This window comes from Hyaena hyaena, unplaced genomic scaffold (assembly GCF_003009895.1).
Source record: "Hyaena hyaena isolate Hyena2069 unplaced genomic scaffold, ASM300989v1 scaffold_793, whole genome shotgun sequence".
NCBI classification, from domain to species: Eukaryota; Metazoa; Chordata; class Mammalia; order Carnivora; family Hyaenidae; genus Hyaena; species Hyaena hyaena.
The window spans coordinates 451,971-475,363 of NW_024081426.1; the positions used below are offsets into that span (position 1 = coordinate 451,971).

At 42.4% G+C, this 23,393-nt stretch overlaps 1 protein-coding gene across 2 annotated transcripts in view; it reads left to right on the top strand.

The window, feature by feature from the left end:
• The window catches only part of PAPPA2 (pappalysin 2), a 271,505-nt gene that overhangs the window by 227,121 nt on the left and 20,991 nt on the right, over positions 1 to 23,393 (top strand). For both annotated transcript variants that reach the window (XM_039219146.1, XM_039219147.1), the window contains one exon: positions 8,202 to 8,273. In XM_039219146.1, the coding sequence (XP_039075077.1) occupies positions 8,202 to 8,273 (72 nt within the window). The remainder of the gene's footprint in view (positions 1 to 8,201; positions 8,274 to 23,393) is intronic.

The following is a 23,393-nucleotide window of genomic DNA, read 5'->3' on the forward strand; positions in this document are numbered from 1 at the left end:
TGGGAGCCTGGCTCATTTGTTTAGTAAATGGTGATCTCCTTATTTTGTGCAAATCCCCAGTTCCCATTCTTCAAATACCTTTTTATCTGGCAAGACTAGAGAGCAAATGAATTAAAATGTATCATGTTCTCTAGTCTGCTTCCAATGACTTCATTCTTTGTAATAAAAATGTTATCTTGCATTTGGGTAACACTTTGTTGTTTTCAAAGTTGTATATACATAAAATCTATATTTTTATATACTTATAATTTCATTTTAATCTTATCACAAACTAATAAACTAGGAAAGCAGGATTTTATTACCCTTGTTTTACCAATAAATTTGATGTTGGATGATCTGGCCAAGCTCACACAGCTAACAAGAAATGGAGAAAGAAATACAATCGACTCGTCTGATTCCAAATCCAATGTGATTTCCTCTGAATCATCCTGTTTGCTAAAGTCATTTCTTCCCCACCTAGTATGTGTTTGGATTAGCAAATAGAAAAGAAGTCGCTCCTCTCTCAACCATGAGAACCCCACACTTCTCTTCCTTCTCCATAAAGTCTAACAAAAATCATTTAGAGAGACAGCTCCCTATAAAACTACTATTCCTTATTGGGAAAGAGATTCTTTTTAAAGAACAGATTCTTTTTAAAGAACAATCAAGTATACTCATTAGATACCCGCAATTTACTTGTCTTCCTCTAGGAGGTTCTACTGGTCTTTATTCCTGCAAATGATACCTGACTCCTAGAATAATATACTTTTTGTTAAAGGAGGAATTTCTGAGGACTTAGGTAACCTGGGGTTTTGATGAAAAACAGCTCCAAGTAGCAACTGGCATGAAGAAGAGGGAGCTCCTTCTGGGTTCAGATACTCACCCCTCGGTCACTCCTCTCTGTGCGTCAGCGAGGGTAAGGATAATATTATCTATCTTGCAGGGCTGTTATAAAAATCAAATATAACACTTTTGAAATGTCTTGCATGGATTTTAGCATATAGTTCTGAATTCAGTGAAAATGAAATTTCACCTCATTTAGTACAGATCTTACCTTTGGAAATTTCCTTCGTCTCTGAGCATATATTACCAGCTATCTCTATAAAAAAGAAAGTATCATTATAAGTTCTGTACTTGGCTTATTTGTGTGTGTGCATATGTGTATGTAGACAGAATGTATAGATCGTTTGTCTTTTTAGAAAGAATTTAATGTTTATTGTCCAGAGAGAGAGAGCAGGGGAGGGGCAGAGAGCGAGGGAGACACAGAATCTGAGGCAGGCTCCAGGCTCTGAGCTGTCAGCACAGAGCCCAACGCGGGGCTAGAACTCATGAATCATGAGACTGTGACCTGAGCCGAACTCAGACACTTCACCACGTGAGCCACTCAGGTGCCCCCTTGTTTGTCCCCTTTACAAATGGGGCTGGGAAGAGAATTAATGACCATTCTTTGTTTCCTCTTTGAATATTGACTCAAGAAGCAACTTCTAACTGCTTTGGTTGTGAGAATGAGAGTAAGGACGAAAATTACTATGACTTGTAAATGTTTTAAGGGCATGCTGACTGTGGGGAACAAGAGGTAAGGAGATGAAAGGCTCAGATGGGCTTTCTGGGTCTTTTGTTTTTGCAAAAGTGTCTTCCTCCTTCACTTACTACACACAGAGACCTAGACCTTTCTATGGTGGCGACATCCTCAGAGAAATATCCTGGCAGAAAGAGCGGACACCAAACAAAAGGGCTTCTTGGCAGTCAAATAAAGGCCTGCCAGTCAAGGTGACTGAGCAGTGGAATCTGGCAGTTGGGATGCAGGAGACAGCCAATGCCCAGTCTGGACCATTGCTCACATCCAGAAATAAGATCTTTGGCTCTACTGCCTCCAGCACGTCTCCGGCAGGGTCTGGACACCCGACTGTCTGGGGAGCCTGAATTGAGTGTGCTGAAGGAGCTCCCCTCAGACTTTTGCTGGGAGCACTGTGTACTTTTCTCATCCATGTCCTTCATCATTTTCATTTTTTCCTTCCTTTTTCTTCTTTTCTGTCATTCTATCCCTAAACCGTAAGATTCTGAAAAGTAGGAATGGCGTTGTATTTTCATCCCCAGATCACCTCAGCACATCACTCATTTCATCCATTGCTTGGATGAAGAAAGTGGGTCCTGGCTCCATGGAGCTCATTCTCAAGGCAAACCTTTTGATTTTTCCAGAAGCCTCTGTAAGGTTGAATCTTTATGACTGTCTTTAACCACTGTGTTGAGAGGGTGTTTTATTATGTCTTAAGACATACCATTTAAGTAGGAAAATTAACGTTTTGACTTACGTTGTTAAAGCAGTGGTCCTTCAAGAATCCGATTTCATGGGGAGATGATTTTTTTATACATAATGTAGCAATTGTTTGCATGTAAATGAGCTTTTCTAAATTACACTTGAAAGCATTCCATTCTGAAGTATAAAAACATCCATCATAACATCTCATTTCCTCCATTAGTTTGCTTCATAAATTCATTATGTCACATACTGAACAATGCTTTTCTTTTTCTTTTTTTAGTATATCACAATTAGGAACTAGTGAGGTCCAAACTAATGAGATTTTCCTGTAGTGACATATGTGAGGCTTGCAAAGATTGTCAACACTGCAGGGAATTCCTCCCTCCACTCCCCAGCTCTTCACTATAATTGCTCGAGTCAAAACAAATCTTGTAATTTCTTACTTTGTTTTCCCAAATTGGTCCCCAAAGGATTAATAATTCCTTAAACAAAAACAAAATGTTTTAAGAGGAAGAACGAAGCAGGAAGAGAGAAGGAAGAAATTGCCCTCCAAGAGCCATAGTGCCCGACCAGCTCGTCTCACCCTCCTGTCTGTCTCCCCGTCTCCCCATCATCGCCCTCAGCCCCCGGAGTGTCCTCTTGACGGGCACAATTGTGTAAGAGCTCCAGTGACACTTGGCATACTCCCATCAGCGGTAGAACAAATCCCCCAGATATGAGTCATGAAAAAAGCCTTCTTTTTCATCAGTTTTAAGTATGGAAGTATCATCTGCTTTCCGTTTGAATACCTCTCAAGGCACTGAGTCCAAGACAGTCTTGGAGGACAGGGGGGAAGACCTTGAAAAGCAGACTACAGGGTAATGTGCTACTGTCCAAATAAACGTGCAGAAACAGCGCTGTGTTCTACTTAGGGTTGCACACATTTGTAGTATAAGGCAAACCTGAGCAGCAGCAGAACTTTGTGGGGTGGGGTAATTAGCCCATTCTGTCAACTAACTATTCCTGATAAAAGAAAAACAATTGAGCAATTCTGTGTTAAACCTTAATGTTGGCTTACTATCAGACTTGTGACCTTTACTGAGATATTTAACCAGGCAATAGCCTTCAAGTGCCGTATGACCCTCCTAATAACCCTTAACTTGGTCTTCCTTTCCCTCTTCCCCTTCCTTCCTTCATTCTCTCTGTCTCTCTCTCTCTCTCTCTTTCTCTATCTCTGTCTCTGCCTCTGTCTCTCATCTCTCTGTCCCTCTCTCTCTGTCTCTCCCCCCTTCTACTTTCTCTTTGTTCTTCTCATCTTCCTTTTTACCTTTTAAAAACTTTGAAATGGCCGAACCAAGAAGAAATCTTTAAACTGGTTTTCTCATGAATGTTTTCCTTTTGGAAGTCTTTGTTCACAATCAATTCACCTGAGAAGTGGCTAGCTAATAGTATAATAGCAATTGTAATCATACAGAATTGTATAGAAATAATAATTTAAAAATTCAGAAGAGTTGTGGGGTGCTTGGGTGACTCAGTTGGTTAAGTATCTGACTCTCAGTTTTAGCTCAGGTCATGATCTCACAGTTTGTGAGTTCCAGCCCCATATCGGGCTCCATGCTGATAGGACAGAGCTTACTTGGGATTCTCTCTCTCTCTCTCTCTCTCTCCCTCCCTCTCTTTCCCTTCCCTGCTCACTTTCTGTCTCTGTCTCTCAAAATAAATAAATAAACTTTAAAAAATTCAGAATAGTTGTTACCAACAGGGAGAAAGGAAGGATAATGAGGTTGGGGGGATATATATAGAGGACGTCAATTGAATCTCTAGCGACATAAGTTCTGGAAGCAGGTACAGCAAATTAAGATCTGATAAAGCTGAACAGAGGATATAAGGATGTTCTTTCAATTACTTTCTATAGTTTTTCTTTTTTTTAAGTTTGTTTGTTTGTTTATTTATTTATTCAGAGAAAAATAGAGAGAGCACAACCAGGGGAGGGCCAGAGAGGGGGAGAGAGAGAATCCCAAGCAGGCCATGCACTGCTAGCAGAGAGCCCAACACGGGGCTCAATCCCACAAACCATGAGATCATGACGTGAGCTGAAATCGAGGGTCAGACGCTCAACTGACTGAGCCACCCAGAGGCCCCATTCCTATAGTTCTTCAGTTGTAATATAGATACTATCATAATTTGTCAGAAATATTCCAGAAAATAAGAAGATCATAAGGAACCGTTAAAAGATAAATTGAGGCATATGAGACATTTTCAGAATTTATTTGAACAAAAATCTGTTTGACTCAGGCAGTGTCAAACTGGAAGTGAGTAGGAGAGCTCCACCAAGAGTTTCTCGGGAGAGACTCTATGGTAGAGGGAAAGGGAAGTAAAGTCAGGAAATTACTGATTGGCTCTAGCTTAAAACCTCCTTGACTCTTTGTGACTGGTTGCCTGTGGGTTTTAGTTTCATAGCCTTGAAGCATTTACAGACTTAGATCCTGGACTGCTTACGTAGTCCACCATGACATCAGAGCCACCTTAGTCTACTAGCTACCTTGTTGAATTAATTTACCTCACCTTACCAGGAACTAGCCTTTCTCCTTATTTTCCTCCTGTTTCATTCCTCTCTTTCACCTCACCGCCACAAACTTGCCCTTTAAATTTAAGGCCTGAAGTACATTTGAAATTCTCCTCCAATTTTGATCAATAAGTAGTAGTTCAATTAATGGCATATGCATATCTTTCCTTATGGGATGAACAACGCTCATGGGCCAGAAGATAGAGGAGCATCTTGGAGCTCCAACATCGTATTTAGTGGTTGACAGATACTCGTGAAACATCATCTCTAAGTCAGTGAGATAAGATGTATGAGTGGGAGATGGTTCCTATTCTCAAGGATTTTGCAGTCTAGGATGGTCTTAGACCCAGGTACCAGAAGCTATTGCAGTTTTATAGAGATTAAGGAAGATGCCAGTTTGAATTCATCTCATGTCTGAATTATAGAACATTAAAGAATCATTGAGATGGGTATTCTCAATTCTACTATCATGAATTTATTCTACAGATAATAGCTGGACATGTGTGGAATGATTTATACATAGCATTGTTTGTGAGAGCAAAAGACTGTAAATCACCTAAATATCCATCAGTATGGGCCCGGTTAAGTATACGAGGGCTCATACATGCAGTGAAATACTCTGTAATCAATAGAATACAACATTCCAGATACTGTAACATGAACCCGGAGAAACCCTGTGGAGTGAAATAAAGGCAAGCAAGCAAATAGCAGACCAAAATACAAAATAAAATGATAGAATGTATGTGAGGAAATAATTTCATACATACATGTATGCATATACATAGAGCATCTCTGTAATGAAACAAAACATGGAAAATCAAACTGAGGAACTTGGCTGGTTGGGGATCAGGAGTTTTACACAGGGAGACTGTGCACCCTTTATACATTTTATATTTTATTCTGTGAATCTGTATTACATGATAATAAAATTACATAAAAATACAAAGATAGAAAACATCAGGTGGAGATAATAGGACAAAAGAGCATTGAAGAAAATGCATCAGAAGTAAAGACAGACTCTTCCTTTCTTTTAACTCCCTTTGCAATATATCCTTAGAGTTTCTAAAGTGTTATTAACACAACAACTCTCCTGCATTTATTTGCTTATCTATTTATTTATTTATTTATAGTTTTTTTAAGTTTGCTTGTTTGTTTGTTTATTTAGAGACTCCCAAGCAGGCTTCACGCTGTGACTTCACAGGCTTCACAGGCTTCACAGAGCCTGACGTGGAACCTGAACTCACGAACCATGAAATCATGACCTGAGCCTAAATCAAGAGTTGGACCCCTCACCCAGGCATTTATAAAAGAGGTGGATGGGGTAGAAGGTGTTGTGGGCAAAAAAGAAGCCAGCACAGTCAGTTCAGTGTTCTGGCAAGTTCTGGCCATAGACATCATGTGAGGGGGGCGAGGCTAAGTATCGTCTTGTGGGAAAGCACTGGCATTCTTCCAGCTCCCTTCACCACAGACTTTGACCTCTTTGAAGGCAGCAACTCTGGTTCATAGAGAGTGAAGCATGTATACATTTGAATGTCTGACTGATAAGAATGGGGAATGGGAATCTTTGGGAATGTGGTGCTATCAGAAGGAAAAAAATGCTCTGTATTTACACCACAAGGGTACAACTTCCAGTTTGTATGCTTGATAATGCTATTAGCATCATCAGGTAACAAGGAAGCATAAACCACTGATATTTTAAACACTAGAAATTGAGACCATTGCTAGCTAAAAGAGTTCCACTGATACTGGTTTTAAAACATAAACAAGGGGGTGCCTGGGTGGCTCAATCGGTTAGGCATCCGACTTCGGCTCAGGTCATGATCTCATGGTTCGTGGGTTCAAGCCCCGCATTGGGCTCTGTGCTGACAGCTCAGAGCCTGGAGCCTGTTTCAGATCCTGTGTCTCCCTCTCTCTCTGACCCTCCCCTGCTCATGCTGTCTCTATCTCCCTCTCAAAAATAAATAAAACATTAAAATATTAAAAAAAAACATAAACAAGAATCCTTTCTAGGTAGCAGAGCCATTGTTTGTATGCAAATAGGTGCTTAAGTGGCTTTTGGTGCAGAATATCTCATTTTTTAGTAGGTTGAACTCCTCCCATTGTATTTACCTTATGTATTTGTATAATCCTCTATAATCCTTTTTTTCCCAGTGCAATGAAAACTTAAACCAAGGTACTTTCTATATTATTACAATGTAGAATTTAGAATTTCAGAATTCATTAGGATTTATGGTATTATCTCCCCTTTAGGGAGACTGTGAAAGAGGAATTTTAATTTATACCAACACAACTCCAGAAAAATCTTGCAGTTCTCCATTCTCATAACTATGAGGTATACCTCATATACCTACATGGTAATATACGCAAATGTCTCCAATCTGATTACCACACAGTCTTAACATTCTAGAACGTATAATTTCCAATTACTGGAGGTGCTATCTTGTGGAAAGCTCATATCTCACAGTGTATTCTTTTTCTTCTGATTGCACTGAATTAAAATGTGAGTATGAAAGTCTACAAATGGTTTGGGTTGATGGGCTATAGAGAGAATCAATCTTTTTCTCCCTGAAGCCTCCTATGGGACTTTTTCTTTTCCTGAAGTGTTTCCTTTGAAATTTATAAAATCCAAAAATTAAAAGGGAAAAGTTGAATGAAAATGGGTTGTAATTATTATTCAACAAAGAGTAGATGAGTATTTGTTTAAATGCCCATCTGGAAATGGCCATTGGGACAGTGACAGTTATGGGGCTCACATTTAATATGAATGTGTTTTTGCTCACACCAGCTTGATGCGGGCGCCATTTTGAAGCCCAGTGGTGTCCCATTAACCCTGTTAGCCCAGCAGACCTTTTATTTCTCACCAGGAAAGGATAAATGGTGCTAACAGGAGCTACAGAGTTTTCGACTCACCCTCCAGCCCTTGCTTGGCACTCACATCTTCTTGTCTAGGATTCTTGAGATCCATTTTCAGTTCAAGACTCTTCTTGTGAAGTTATACTGCTCAGCCTTTAAAAATCCACGGTGCAGCCTAGTCAGCCCAGCCATCTCACAATTTCTTGTAATGGTATTGAAAATTTCAAAGCAAATGGAAAAAATATTATGCCCAGAACCAAATTACACTCATTACAACGTTGAGGATGCTTTCTAAAATTACACCTTCGTCTCTCTGGAAAGTTTGATACCTCGGCGGGGGAGGGGAGGGTGAAGAGGAGGAGAGGTCCACTTGGCACCATCTGGCAGGATGATTGCACTTCCACAGGCAAGACCACTGCCTCCGCCCTCTGTATGGGGTGCATTTGGGGTCTCCTTCCTCAGGGAATGGGGTTGGGCTGGTGTGGTGAGCTCGGGATTTGGCCCTTCTCTTTCTGACCCGAGGTCCTTGTTTTTGTTTTCTCTTCTCTCCATTTTCCCCTTCAGAGCATCGTGTGCACTGGGCGGCGTCAATGGCACCCACCCCCCTTCCTCATCCACTGCATCCAGTCGTGTGAGGTAAGCCTCCTGCCCTCCCAGACCCACCCCAGAGTGGCCCAGTCTGCTTTTCTCACAGGGACCTGAGTCTTTCTCCCATCCAAGTACTAACCAGGCCCGACCCTGCTTAGGGACCTGAGTCTTTTTAATGCAAGGTCTCACTCCTATGCTTTTGGCTTAATCTCTTAAATTTAGCTCTCTAATTTTCAAACTACAGATATTAGGATTTCTTCTCCTCTTTTTGTGTTTTTTTTTAAGCAAAATCTCGAGTCTCCTTTTAAATGACCTAATAAAAAATAAGTTAAAAAGCAAATCAGAATTTTTTATGGTTGTGGGATTCTGGAACTGGACCTTACTTGAGCTTAGTTAGATCAGGGCTTTGCAGACCAATCATGGCCTACAGACCATGGTTTATTTGGCCAGCACAGTGTCTGAAAACAATTTCGTTCTGGTTGCCAATATGTAGAAATGTGGACTTCACAGAAGATTTGTGTATGTGTGTATGACATCCCACACACGTACACACATACTCCAAATAAAAATCAATATAAAACACTTTGTGCTGGTTTGTCTCTTGGAAAACGAGACTGTCTGACAATCATGGCAACAGTTAGCTGGGTCTGAGTGACAGCTACACCCCAAAGGGCAGCTGCTCTCTGGGTCAGCAAGATGCTCCCCTTGCCCCAGGGCTCCTTACCTAGCGGGCTTCCCTCACTTATATCAACCGCCAGAGTCACGCAGGAATCTGTTTTCAACCTCTGAGGTGGACCTGGAACCCACTGTTGGGTAACTCCAACCAGAGCTTTACTTCCTCAGGGAATCCCATGTACTTCTTCACACGGGTGATCCCCTTCCAGTGGGAGATTTAGCACGCTGTGAATTCCTTAGCTAGATTAACAAGAATTATTGTGAAGAAGAGTCAAGAATGAGGCAGAGCCTTATGGGGGAGGGGGAGAGAATGACTCAGAAATCATGGCGTGGGGGAGAGGGGACACTTCTCTCTCTCTCTCTCTCTCTCTCACCATTTAAACCCTCTTACCCCAGGAATAGCTACTTAGTCACAATAGGTTTTGCCATTCAAATTTCTCACTGCAAGTAATTAAACCACTTAGCAGTGATACTTGGGTAATTCTGGTTGCTCCTTGTGTGCTAGCTACAGCCATTGGACTGCACCTGATTTCCAACACCCCCCCCACACACACACACGCACCCAAACCACATGCTTCTCTATCCCTCAATTCTTCTGTATCTCTGTTTCTCTTTATCTAATTCTGGGAAACTGGGATCTACATGAGGCCAAAGAGGGGGAAAGGGTGGGGTTTGAGACAAAGGGAAAACTGGGTGGGGAAATGATACCAATAAAATAGCATTCTGAGAGTCCATCAGGAAAAATGCTAGCAGAGTGTGCTTTGTTACAGCACGGGCCAACAAAACAGCTCATCTTCTGCCATCATTAGAAAAACAGATGGCAATGGGGTGGGAAGGAGGGGCAGTGACTCATCCACTGGGCAGGGGGTAAAAAGCAAGAAGAGGAGGCCAGGGGAGGAGGGAGATAAACAGGCAGAGGACTCAGAACTGGGAAGAGATCAAAGGGATCCTGAGAATTCCCTTCTGCTGCTTCGATGCAGGATGGCGGGGGGAGGGGGGGGTCCGGGGGGAGGGGGGGTGACAGGGCTGGGAGCTGGCTTCCGTGTTTCCCAGAAGGCTCCAACACAGCGCTTTCCTCATGTGTCTTCCCCTCCTCCCTGCACCCCCAGCACAGCCTCCCCATCCCTTATCCTGAGCTTCCTAGGCTCCTGTCAGTCCCTTTTGTGATGTGACAAGAAACAAAACTCCACTCCCTCTTCTGATTCCTGTGCCCACCTGCTGCCAGGCACAGCTGAGCCTCCAGTGGTTCTCAGAGTGTGGCCCCTCGACCAGCACAATTGGCATAACCTGGGTACCTGGTAAAAATACACATTGTCAGGCCCTGTCCCACACCTCTTGATTCGGAGACTCTGGGAGTAGGGCCCAGCGATCTGTGTTTTTAACAAGGCCTCCAGGTGCTTCTGAAAAGTACTGAAGACTGAGAACCACTGCCCCGGCCACTATGGGAGCAGTCAAGAAGGTCCCCAGCCTGTGGAGCCCCAGTTTGAAGCTTTCTTTGTCCGGGAGTAATTCTAGCCAACATCAATTCCATTCTGATTATTCTACAGTATTTCCTGGGGCTCTCTGGGTAGAACAAGGTTTGAAAGGGTAAGATTTTGCTTCTGGCTTCCCAGCAGAGGCTAGGAAGAGAAAGGAAAAAATGAGAAAAAAAACATGTAAGGGTGGGAGGAAGAAGCAAAGAAAAAGGAGAATCAGTGCCCACTGGAAAGGAAAGGAATCGAGTCAGACGGGAACAAAGTGGGGAGAATCTCTGATGAAATGAGTAGTAAGAGATGCAGAGAGGGGGTGAGACTGGAAGAGAAAGGGTGAGAGAAGCTGGAACTGGCCACTTGGCAGACACCTAGTTCTTTACTGGAAAAAGTCAGCTAAATATATTAGGGGCAACTGAAGAGCGTCAAAGACAGACGGAGGGAAAACAGACCCAGAAGCAAGATAAACCAAAGAGAGCTCAGTAGATGGGAGGAAGTTTTTAAAAAGTGCTGCACAGAAGTTTGAGCTCAAATTAGACATTTGTTCCTCAGTATCTAGAAGGAGTTTTCCTTTTTTTTTTTTTTTCTTTTCTTTTTTCTCTCCGATACCAAGTCTTACTGTGAGATGTTCCCTGCAGCCATCCAGCCTTGGCAAAGTGGAGTACCTCATTCTTCATTCTGCTCAGTGAGCCCAAGACAGTGAATCCATCAGCTCGCTAGCCTACTATCCATGTCCTACTTCATGTCTTTTCTGCTCCTTGGTGTACTATCCCCTTTGTCACGAGCTTTAGTTTTCAGTCCCCCATCATTCTATGCCTATTGCATTTTACAAGAAACAGTTCTGAGGTTTTCTCTGCCAACCCTGTGTCAATAACACCGCCTTCTCATCGTCATCTGTGTTCCCATGGTCTCAGCCAGAATATGGGCATACTACATATCTGCGGTCCAAACCTGTTCGTATGTTAAATTCGGGTTTTCTAGTTGTTTCTTGAAAACTAACCTGACACTCCTCATACCTTTCTTGACCTGACTCTCCTCATTTTTGTTTTTCTTTTGTAAGTTATGAATGGGCAAGGAATGGTGGCTTCGTGGGTGGAAAGATTTAGGACAACGTAGGTTCAAATCCTAGGCTGGCTGAGTGGTGTGAGCATTTGCATCTTAGTCTTTATTGGAAAGTGAGGGCAACAAAGCTATTAAGGAGCTGGGTCAAGGAATTAATGTGATCATGTACATGGAGTGTTTAAGCATCTGCCATGTCTGGTCCTTAGTCAATGGTTATAAAGTAGTGGCATTTGTTGTGAACCATTACCCACTTTGTGTGTGAGCGCTTACTGAATGAGTAAAGCAGAAACTGCAAGTCTGAACTGCTGACATGGCCTCAAGGGGAGTAGTAGGTGCAAAGTCTAAGGGTAGAAAAAGGGACAGAGCAAGAGAAGAGAAGGGAAGCAAGCCATTCCCGGGGGAAGCCCCTTGAGATCCATCATTCTCAGACCACTTGGAGAGGGCTACTGTGTCCAGTCAGTCACCAGGTCAGTCAGTCACCAGTTCATCACATGAGCAGCTCTCCACATTCCTACTGTGGAGCCCCTCAGCCCCTCGCTGGGGCCTCAACATTCCCCACCGGGGCTATTGCACTGGTTTCCTGATTGTTCTTCTTACTCCCAGACCTGTGCTCATTAAAATACAGACAAGTGTACAAACAGTCTAGGATAACTGTGCAGAAAACAAACACTTATTCTGCCAAATGTTCCTCCAATAAAGTGTACTCTTTTCCTGGCACAGCAAGAAAAAGAGAAAAGGAAGGGGGCATCTGCATTTTGTGGGGGATAATTGAAGTGAGTGTTCCCTCCATCCATGAACACTATGATACTGTCATATCACGTGTGTGATCCTCTCTGTCTTTTTTCCCTCCATTTCTTCCTTTTCTTCCTTCCTTGCTCTTTCATAAAGTCGTATTTATTAATTCTGCCAAAGTCCACAACCCTAGGTTCCACTTAGACTAAGAACACCTTGTGTTCCAGGGAATGCAGCTGGGAGTAAAGACTACACTTACAGCCCCCTTTTGGATAGAAAACACTAATTTTTTTCCTGCTGGATAATTAAAATTGAGTGCCCATTGACACATGTTTTGGGGCTGCTTTTTTCACGAGCATGGATTTCTTGCAAGTTTGTTGTCAGCAGCCTCCACTTGGGATTTACGGTTTCTCTCTTCACCCCTTTGCTGTTGTGTGTAGCGTTTCCTTTTTCAGAAGTGGGAACTGTGAAGGACAGAGGCAAAACTGTGTTGGAATGATTAGGATCAAATGCTGACTCTACCCTTGCTAACTGTGTGGGGACAGGGTCTTATTGAAATACTTAGATATATTAACACTCAAGAAACAGTCAACTTATACTCAGTTTCTGTCTTCATGAGTGTTTATTATTCACTGTAGGTAGTCATGGTTAATTGATGTTCCTCAGGCTTCCAGTAAAACTCAGGAAGCCTTTTCAGATTGTGTGGGAATTTCAAGTAAGTCTCTCTGGGCGTTAACTGCCATTTCACCTCACAACTCTCCTACATACGCTTGCAAATGCCTATCACTTCACTTACCACATTATTTCAAGGTAATGGGATAGGTCCATCCTTCCAACAGCTCCCAAGTAGTACGATGTGTGCTTTATTTATTTTGTATCCCTCTGAAACATATAGCCTAATTTTTCCATGACACCTGCTTCTACGCCGCTAAAGGCAGGAACAGAGATTTGAAGGTCGAACCTTGACTTTGAGAGTCTTAAATTGAAAAAGATTGGATCAGGCTTCTGAGAACCGGCACAGTGGAAGTAAAGGCAGGGAAGGAATAGAAGGAGAAGTAAAGAATAAAAACCTTGTCATGCACAGAATCAGAAGGGCTTGCAGCAGATACAGTGAAGGGCCACATGGACTAGCAGAAGAAAGGCCATCTGGGGCATAGAAGCAAGCTTAAACTTTGCTTCCATCCTTTATGACATGATTCTTTGGGCAAGTCAGCTAACTTCTCTGAATTTAAGTTCCCTCGGCTTTCAATTAAATGGACATAATTTATCTTTTAAACTTGTTGGTCAGATACCAGCTTCAGAAAATTATGGAGACAAAATCCACAAGGATGTAGTTTGGGGCTGTCGGAGAGGTCACACTTCAGTAGAGTGTGGGTCATGCTAATTTCTCAGAAATAACTGCAAATCCCCCTTGTTTTTGGGAATTTTTGATCTGAATCAAAGATTAGGAGTTTGATTAGATTTTTTATCTTAATTATGCTCACGGGTTCTTCCCTTAAAGAGCCACTGTTCCGATTTGTGCCTTCTTTGGTTAGCCTTGATTCCGTACTCATTGGATGGGTTGCACCTTGGGAATCTGTTGGCACTGTCCTTTCTTGGCATCAGTTCCAGGCTGGTCCTGATTTTGGTTTTACTACTTGCATCCTGGTTTTAGCTGGCAAGAGAAAACTCAGACTCAGATAGGGTAGATAGGAGAGTCAGAACATGATAAAGGATGTGCAAGCGCCTATTGTATGAATGTTCATTAAACAGCAGTTGAGTGTGTGATAAACATTAATCGAATTTCATTTATCAGTACTACTGAGTGGTTTCTGTTTCAGAACGAAAGTTAGGATTTTTGCTGCTATTCTTCCTCCTAAGGCAGTGATGGGCAGACGGGCAGGACACATGTCTGTACATGTGCCCTGAGGGGGAAGGGGCCAGGCTGATCTGGAGGGAGATTTGGTAAAGGATTGCTGATGAAGACTCTCTGGTGTCCTATCTAAACCATGCTGATGTTCTTGAAGAAATGAAGAGCCCTTAGAAAACTGGAGGCGAAGCTGTGCAATATATACCGTTTTACTCAACCAACTGAGCCACCCAGGTGCCCCAATATATACTGTTTTAAAAGCAAAAGGGGTGGAACAATAATGACTACACATCTGTGAGTTTGATTTTCTACCAGAAACAGTTCTAGGACAGTTTCCTCTAAGTCAGAGATTTAAAGGAGAAATCACTTCTTTTTTATTAAGTTTTTAAAATTGTATTTATTGGAGAGAGTGGGAGGAAAGAGGTAGACCAGGAGAGAGAGAATCTTAAGCAGGCTCCATGATCAGTGCAGAACCCGATGCGGAGCTCCATCCCATGACCCTGATCTGAGCCAAAACCAAGAGTTGAACACTCAACCGACTGAGCCACCCAGGGGCCCCAAGGAAAAATCATTTCTAAACTTAGCAGATGTGTCATACTAATTCAAATGAGCTACTACCTCTCCCTCATTTAAGATGGCAGCTAAGGAGTTTGACCATGAGATGGATCATTACTGTAGATTATGCTGAATGGGGTGGCCCATTCAGTGAAACACTCAAGACTTGTTTTGGCTATACTCCCATCTTTACTCATTTCACATGGGCAAAAGACTTGGTGGGTCATTTTTATTAAAAATGCGCTTAAGAATTACCTGGAGTTCTTATTCTTAAAACGCAGATTCTTAAGTTCTGCCCCTACCTCCTCATTCTTACATACCAAGTCTGGTGTGAGGTCTAAGAACTTGCTTTTGTTTATATATATTTTTAAATTTTATTTATTTTTGAGAGGAATAGAGACAGAGCACGAGCAGGGAAGAAGCAGAGAGAGAAGGAGACACAGAATCTGAAGTAGGCTCCAGGCTGAGTTGTCAGTCCAGATCCCGATGTGGGGCTCGAACTCATGAACCGTGAGATCATGATCTAAGCCAAAGTGGGACACTTCACCAACTAAGCCACCCAGGTGTCCCAAAGAATTTGATTTTTTAAAACAAATACCCCAGGTGCTTCTAATACAGATGATTGTCAACTGCACTTTGAGAAACACTGGGCAGGGATAAATTAATACACTCATAGATGATAGTATACAGCAGTGCCTTGTATCTTGGGACGAAGGATCTGTCTTCTGATGGTTCTTGAAAAAAATGAAGAGGTCACCTGAAATAGAATGCAGTTCAGAAAGGTCAAGGATAGAGGTAAAAGCATCTGGCAAATAGTAGTAAAACTAAAATCCTTAGAAGCCAGAGGATACTGGATTGTTTTAAAATTATAGTGAAAAAAAATTTAAATTTAAATCATGCTTCATCAGGGGTACACAGCAGCTTAACACAACAAGCTCCATGACAGTGAGTGAAAGTGGGACCAACAGAAAACCTGAGGGTTTCATTGTCTTTTTTTGTTCTTCTCACCACCGGTCTGAACCTATTTTCTCTCTTGCTCTAGCTTCTGTAGCCATTAGAAAATACCGAACAGGTTGAAAGCAACAAAAATAATATCAAAAGCTTGATAAGCTTGGTTTCCTTTGGGGGAAAAAAATCCAAAGAAACTGGGATCTTTAAGCCAAAGAAGAGAAGGATAAAGACTCATGTAGTAAACGTTTTCCCTACAGAAGAGTTCACAGTCACCACCCCTCAGTAAGAAGGGAACAGAAAATAATAGGTTTAGAAATTGCAAGAACTATTTAAGTCTGTGTGAAATATCCTGGAAGTATTAGACTTTATACAAGATTATAAAGACATGTGTTTAAAAGGCATGTTAACCTTTGGAGCATTTTAAGGAGATATGTATTGTCTTCTCTCTGACATGGTTAAGTTTTCTGCTGCCTCAAACACAGAACATGCTTTGGTATTCCCTTCTGCAGATCTAGCATGCCATGGATTTAAACGTAAACGTATCGGTGTTTTCTTAAAGCAACTGGTAGAGATATTTTTATATATCGTTACTGTAGGAGTACACCCTTGATAGGAATTTATATAGGATGGAATTGGAGGTGGAAAGACCAGGTGAGGGGGAGTGGGGGACAAATTTAGCTTCAGCAGAGTGGCTACATTTATTTAAATGTAGGTGGGCAGTTGTATTTTTTTACACAGTTGTAGCTGATACCAACAATGCTTCCATCACTAATTTATTCCGTCTGCTACACCATTCCTTGGATTCTTTCTTCTGTGTTGTCTTGGACCTCTCCCTGCCTCCCTTTCATTATTTATATTCCAGATGGTAACCCTGTTAGCTGTGTTCTTGATCGCTCATGGGCACTGCCTGGCTTTACTGCTGTTAAGTCTATGGGATGCAGGGGCCAGTATATAATTCATGAAGTGGAAATGATGGCATGAAAATCGAGGCTTTATTGTACCTTTTTTTCTTGCCTGGAGTTTGAGCCAAGAGAGAGGCTCTAGAGTCCGACTAAAATATCCTGTTTTAAGGGATGTGCTTTATTTTGAGGCTCAGACTGTGTACAGATCCGAATGAGATGATCTGAGGTCAGAGGTGGCAGAGGCTGGCTGTGTGTGTGTGTGTGTGTGTGTGTGTGTGTGTGTGTGTGTGTGTGTTTAAATAGTTATAGTGTTATAGTGCCTCCTATCTGACCAGGTGAAGTTGCACAGCAGGTGGCAAAGCCCATCACCATGATCATAAATTTGAGGGATCTTTATTCTTACAGATGAAATGAAACATGTGAGTGTCAGGGAGACTCCAGTGTAGAAATCCTTCATTCCCTGTGGCAGCTATAGTGGCGGGCCCTCCCACGGGAAAGGAGGAAGGAACATTTTTTTACTGAGTGAAATACTTGAAGACCGAAGTGAGCCAGACAGTTTTGTGTTTCACCCAGAGGGCTCGCTGAGACTCAAGTGGGAGCAGCGCAGGCTGGGCCTGCACCTGCAGAGATCCAGAATGTACCAGGGCCCTGGCCACAGCGCACCTGAACACCTGTTAGTGATGTGGGCGGACTCTCAGCTCTCACTTTGGGCTCAGATGCCCTGTGGAGGGGGGGCAGCAAGCAGCTGTGTGGGCCCTCCAGGTGGTGCCCATGCTCTCCCGGGGTTGAGACTTGATTGCTGTAGAGCTCGAGGGAAATAGCCCAATGACAGTTGTGGGGGACTTGAAGAATGCACCTGTCTGATTCCAGGTCTCTCTCTTTTCTCCCCCTCAGCCTCATAGTGAAACCTGTCCAGCCATTCGCTTCTCCATCTTTTCTCATTTCTACCCTTAAGATTCATCTCTCCAGCTATGCTTTAGAAATGCGGTGCCATCAGCAGATAGTCACAAATCACTTTAAATAAATGCCCAAGGCTTGAACTTCGAAGTGTGGCCATGGGGGATGGGTACTGGTTCTTTAAAAGAACCCCCCCCCAAAAAAACAAAGAAAATCCCCAAATTCTCACTTGAGTATGTCTTTTAAATTCCTTAGTAAAAAGAGAAAAATGAATCCTTTTTATGATATCGTGTGCAGAAACCCAAATGTTCTATTCCAACTTTATCACTTGCGCCCTGTGTGGTTGTGAAGTAGTTTAACCTCCCATTCACTTTCCATTTATATTTGTCATTTAAATAATAGCCAGCAATTAAACTTCTCTTTGCCACCTTTCAGCTGTTTACAGATCAGATATAATAATCATTCCTTCCCTGCTGGTTCTCAGAGGACAGATCGTATGGGCTGATTTGTCTTTTACATTCTTGCCAAGTCCTCTAGGATCTATGGGTGAAAAGAGGCCACAAAAATGCTAATTATGGCAGGAATAATAACAGCCCCAATGCCAATAGCAGGGACAGCCACTCTTCTTCTGGAAGGGATAGTGTATGTTCTTACAAATCTAAATCTCAATATGTGTTAGCCGCGTTAAAATCCAGAGAAAAATGGAAAATTATCTTAAGTTGGAGCTGTCTTCCCGGCACAGCGACTGCCAAATTCCGATCCCCTCGAGATTTGTTTGTGAACCGACGTCGCTGCCAGTTGTGTGCAATCTCTGCACGAGGCTGAAAAATCCAGGCACGGCTCTCGGCTTGTCCAGAGTCCTGTTTGGTTCAGGGCTCCACTTTAGACCCTCCAGCTGGAATCTCTGAAAATCAGACTCCAAATGTTAATCAGGACTAGGTTTTCATTTTGAAAGCTAAAACCATTGTGTGTTTTCCCCCCTCACTTTTTAAAAAAGTGTAACACGGAAAGCAGGACCATGCAAATTGTAAAACCTCATCTAGATTAACAACATTCACGAGAATTTATGCCTCTCTTAAACTCCCTGGAGCCAAGCTGTGCCTCCTGGTGGGCTTTCTGACGGGGCTGCCTTTGGCTTTCTTTGTCTTCTAGGCTTCCTGGGTGGGCCGCTTTCTACCTCTGCTAATTCTCTCTACGACATCCATCCGGGTTGTACTTTGTCTCCTCCCACCGTACCCTTTTCCGGATTTCTCTGTGCTTTTTCTTATTTTTCTGTTTTTTTTTCTTTATCATTTCTAGCCTGGGCTTGAAGGCAATATAAATATCATCCGCCTGCCAAGCTGGCATCACAGAAACGCTACCTTCTTTTCTTGAACCTGCTTGACCTTCCAGATGCTTCCCCATGATGATAACTGAGGTTAGAATTAGCGACAAGCAGATATAATCAGGTTCTATCCGTAAATAACTCTACCCCTTTTCACTTTTCAGAGACATTGTGCTCCCTTAGAACTTCTAAATGTGCTTCTAAAATGTGTTTTAAGGGGCACCTGGGTGGCTCAGTCAGTTAAGTGTCCAGCTTCAGCTCAGGTCATGATCTCGCGGTTTGTGGGTTAGAGCCCCACATCAGGCTCTGTGCTGACAGCTCAGAGCCTGGAGTTGGCTTCGGATTCAGTGTCTCCCTCTCTCTCTGCCCCTTCCCCATCATGCTCTGTTTCTCTCTGTCTCAGTAATAAATAAACATTTAAAAATGTTTAAAAAATAAAATAAAATGTGTTTTAAATACAGTTAAGCATGACTCAAATACATGCATGAATTTATAGAGCATTGGTTAGTGTACTATTTATCACCACGATCATTGGCACAATGTCTTTATTAAATAGTCATAAAGGCAAGCTCTTTCAGAAAGTGCATATAGTTTGAGTCATTCCTAGTTCATTCTACTAAAATCCGTATTTCTTTTAAGTGGAATTATTTGATTATATGCTTCATTATAATGACTAACTGGTAGCAAGGTACACTATAAACTTTCTTACCTTACTTTTTAGTCTCTAAAGTACAATGCGTACCTATACACATATTGTGTGTGTGAGTGTGTGTGTTTGTGGGTCTGTTGTTCTGACTAACCCAGTGGTGAGTAATGACAAAGAGGATGACACTCCCAAGTTGATTGCGACTATTTGCAAATTGCAGTCAGCACCACCGTGTAGAAGAAAGGCCATACACTTCAACCCCAGACTAACGGGTTTAAATCTCAGCTCCACCCTTATCTGTTATATTTTTTGTGTAATAGTTTTTAAACTGAACTTTATTTCTATAAAAGTAACACCTGCACCTAGTTTAGGGAGTCATTTGGCACTTCTGGGTTTATTTGGAAGATGAGCAGTGCCTGGCCATCTGACCTCAGGCTCCCTGAGCAAAGGTGATCCTTTCGGGTCTTCTTTCCTTCTTCTGTTTCACTTCTTTTATTTCTTCTGGAAATTACATCTATAAACATCTGTATCTACACACATACCTATTTAATAATTCTTCTGCTAGTCTTGATTTTCTTTTTTCAATTAGGACATTATTAACTGCATTCCTAATATGGAAGATGGGATTTGAGCTCTCTGAGACCATCACACACGCACACACACCTACACACGCACACACCCATATTGCTGCCTGTAGGGACACCTGACACCTCTAATTCCTGAGCTTTTCTGGGGTTCTGTGGCGTTTCAGACATTTAGGTTTCTGTTTTCTCAAATTCGTGGTATCAGTTCCTGCTCGTCCCTCCATTTACCACCATCCTAAATGTTGAATTCTCTATTGGCTGTCATTCTGTCTCATATTCTCTTTTCCTTTGTGATTTCATACCTTTTTTTTTATTCCTTTATGGACATTTGAGTGGGGTGTGTAGAGGGAACTGATATAGAAACAAATTCAATTCCTATTTTTACCAGCACTGAGCCTGGGGTATAGTACATGCTCAGTGAGCTGTGCACTGTTACTACCAGTTCCTTCAGCAGAGTTTTGCCCCTGTGGAAGGAGAAAGATGCACCTGGCAGAGGCCACATATCTTATTTTGGTATTTTTTCCCCTCCATTATCTTTTCTCACTTCTTATTTCAGCCTAAAGCCAAGCAGAAATCTCTTCAAAGGTAGCAAACTCCTGAAAGTGTAAATTTTAGATTAAGAAGGACTAATTCATGGGGTAGACCTTTAGTGCGTGTTCATAGTGTGAGACTCTAGGGATGTGAAGGAGACAAGGTTCCTGTGCCCTGGGAACCCCCAGTCTGATGTGGGGGAGAGGCATGTACAATGTGCTGTGGGAACAGTGAAAAGTATGTGGTTGTATTTGCTTACGGAGCAGGTGGGAGGTAGGTGGGCCATTAAATTTGGGAACGATTTTATAGCAAAATGGCATTCCTGTGGGGTCTTGAGGGATATAATAATTTCATTAGTTGGAGATAAAGGAAAGTTCTGTGGGCAGGGAGAGTAGTATTAACACAAGGCACAGGGGTTTGAAAACTCATAGAATTCCTGGAGAACCACCAGAGAACGGGGTATGTGAAGACTATAGGTGAGGCTAGAGAGGCTCGGGCTAGATTAAAGAGGCTTGAATGCTGCCATGCTTGGGATATGAGCTTTATTCTGGAGTCATTGAGGAGCCTCACTTTTTTTTTTTTTTTTTTTTTTTACTGGAAACAATAAGATTAGATGTGATCCACTGTTGTAGATGAAGCCATGGAGAAGAGACAGGTGATCAGTAGAATGGTTAGGAAATGATGTCTATATTTTATGAGAGGGGATGAGAGCCCAGACTTGGCCCCTGGGAGTAGAGATAGAAAGAAGCAACCATTGAGGGGTTTCCTTTTGAGATATCAAACTGATTCTAGAATCACATTCTATAGGGAAGATGAGGTTCTGAATCCAACTCACTAGTGCTTGGATGCTTAGTGAGTGCCATTAACCTCTGTAAAGAAAAGAAAGTAGGCTTATAGAAGGAGATGATGGGCTTGGCTTTAGACTGGGTGAGTTTAGTGTAATTGGAACTAGAAGTTCAGACACACATTCTTGGTGACTTAGGTTGAGGAACGAGGAAAGTAAGGATGATGGTTGAAGGTAGCAAGTGGATGAGGTCATGCAAAGCATTTGAATGGGGACAAGAAAGAAAAAGGCCTGCCAGGAGGCAAGTGATATAAAGAACAGAGGAAGTAAGCTAGTCAAGGAGATAGGGAGAGACTGGAAAGGTAGAAGGAAATGAAGGAGAGAGTGGTCCAGGAAAACTGTGAAAGAAGAGACTTCCGGGGAAAGAGATGGTGAATAGTGTTAACTGCTACAGAGTAGACAACCAGTTGAGTAGTATCAAGAGACACTTTGTGATTTAAGCACTCACTGAAATCCCTGACACAAAGGTAGCAGTGGGGTAGGGAAGAGGGCAATGAGTTGAGAAACAGATAAGAAAGTTGGTGCAGCAAATAAAAATTATTGTTTCCAAAAGTTGGCCAGTCGAAGAAGTGTGATGGGCATCGATGTAAGTGCAAAACAGTGCCCATGGAAAGATTTTTGATGTGGACAAGACTTGAATATATTTATTGGCCATGGGGAATAATCTGGTTGACAGTCTGGAGACCCAAGGTAAAGAGAGGATAGAAGAGCTTACAAATGGCGTTGGTTCTGAGGCAAATGAGAAGGCAGTAACAATAACTAAAGACAGAGTTTATAGAGTAGCAGGTGGAATTCAAGAATCCAGGGATTCCATATACAACGGTTTCTCATTTCTCTGTTCAGACTTTCCCAACTCAGTTGATGGCAGAATCATACTTCGGGTTGCTCAGGACAAAATCCTTGGTGCCGTCTTCATTCCTTTCTTTCTCTCACCCTCCATATCCAGTGCACCAGGGAATTCCAATAGCCATTAAAATGTATCCACAATCCATCCACTTTTCACCGTCCCAGCTGCTGCTACCCTGGTTTGAGCTGTCATCATCCGCTGTTGGCGTTGGCACAACAGCCTCCTGGCTGGTCACACGACCACCCCATGGTCCATTCCCAGCTCAGCAGCCAAAGGGTGCTGTTCAAATCTACAGTAAAGCTATGTGGTCCTCTCCTAAAGCCTTCTGACCATGCTCCTTTCACTCAGAGTAAAAGTCAAAGTCATTACAATGGCTTACACAACTCTCCAGATGTTCCCTCTCTGACCATTTGATTGAAAATCACAATTATCCTGACTCCCTCACTCTCTGCCCATCCCCCAACACAGAACACTCCTGCTTCCTTTATACTGTTCTCTTTTTTTATAAGACTTACTAATTTATGAAATAATTACTTATTTGTTGTATTTAATGTCTATTTCTCCCCCGCTGGGATTTGAGCTTCACAGGGCAGGACTTTTTATTTTGTTCATTGTTATATCTAGTCCTTAATAAAATGGTACAATGTCTGGTACATGGTAAATGCTCAATTAATACCTTGTGCACGGTTACATGAGGTAGGAAGTTAAGGGCAGCCACACATTTGGGAGAGGACTAGCAGTGGCTTAACAACCTTAAGCATCTTGATTACTTTGAGGAAAAGGAAAATTTTGCTAACTTGTGAAGAGTAATAAGGTTGCCAAGAGACTCTGAGTTTTTAATTCCTTTATGAATCCATTTCTCCTGAGCGCTTTTTGGTGTTAGGTCTACAGTCAGCATGGCCCTGTCCTGACTTTAAGGATGGATGAAATTTGGTTTCCTAGGATCCCTGCAGCTTTTTGAGGGCTGTTTGTGCACTGGGGAGAGAAAACTTGGTTCCTCCTATTACCTTTCTTCTCTTTGGTTGTGTGACCTCAGTCAAAGTCATTTAACCTGTAGGGGAAAACAGTATCTTCCTTAGGTTGATTTACGAAGTTCTTTTGGCTCTCAAAGGAGATGATGTTTGTGAAAGCATTTGCGGACACTACGTGCCACATATGAGTAGAGGATTATCATTGCTGTTATTATCCCTGTTTAAGAAGCCAGGCCAGGCCAAGGCATGGCGACACTGTGGGGGACACATGCCTCACATAGTGCCAGAGCCCCGGAGTGAGGGAGCTGAATGTCTGCTCGCGGGTGTGC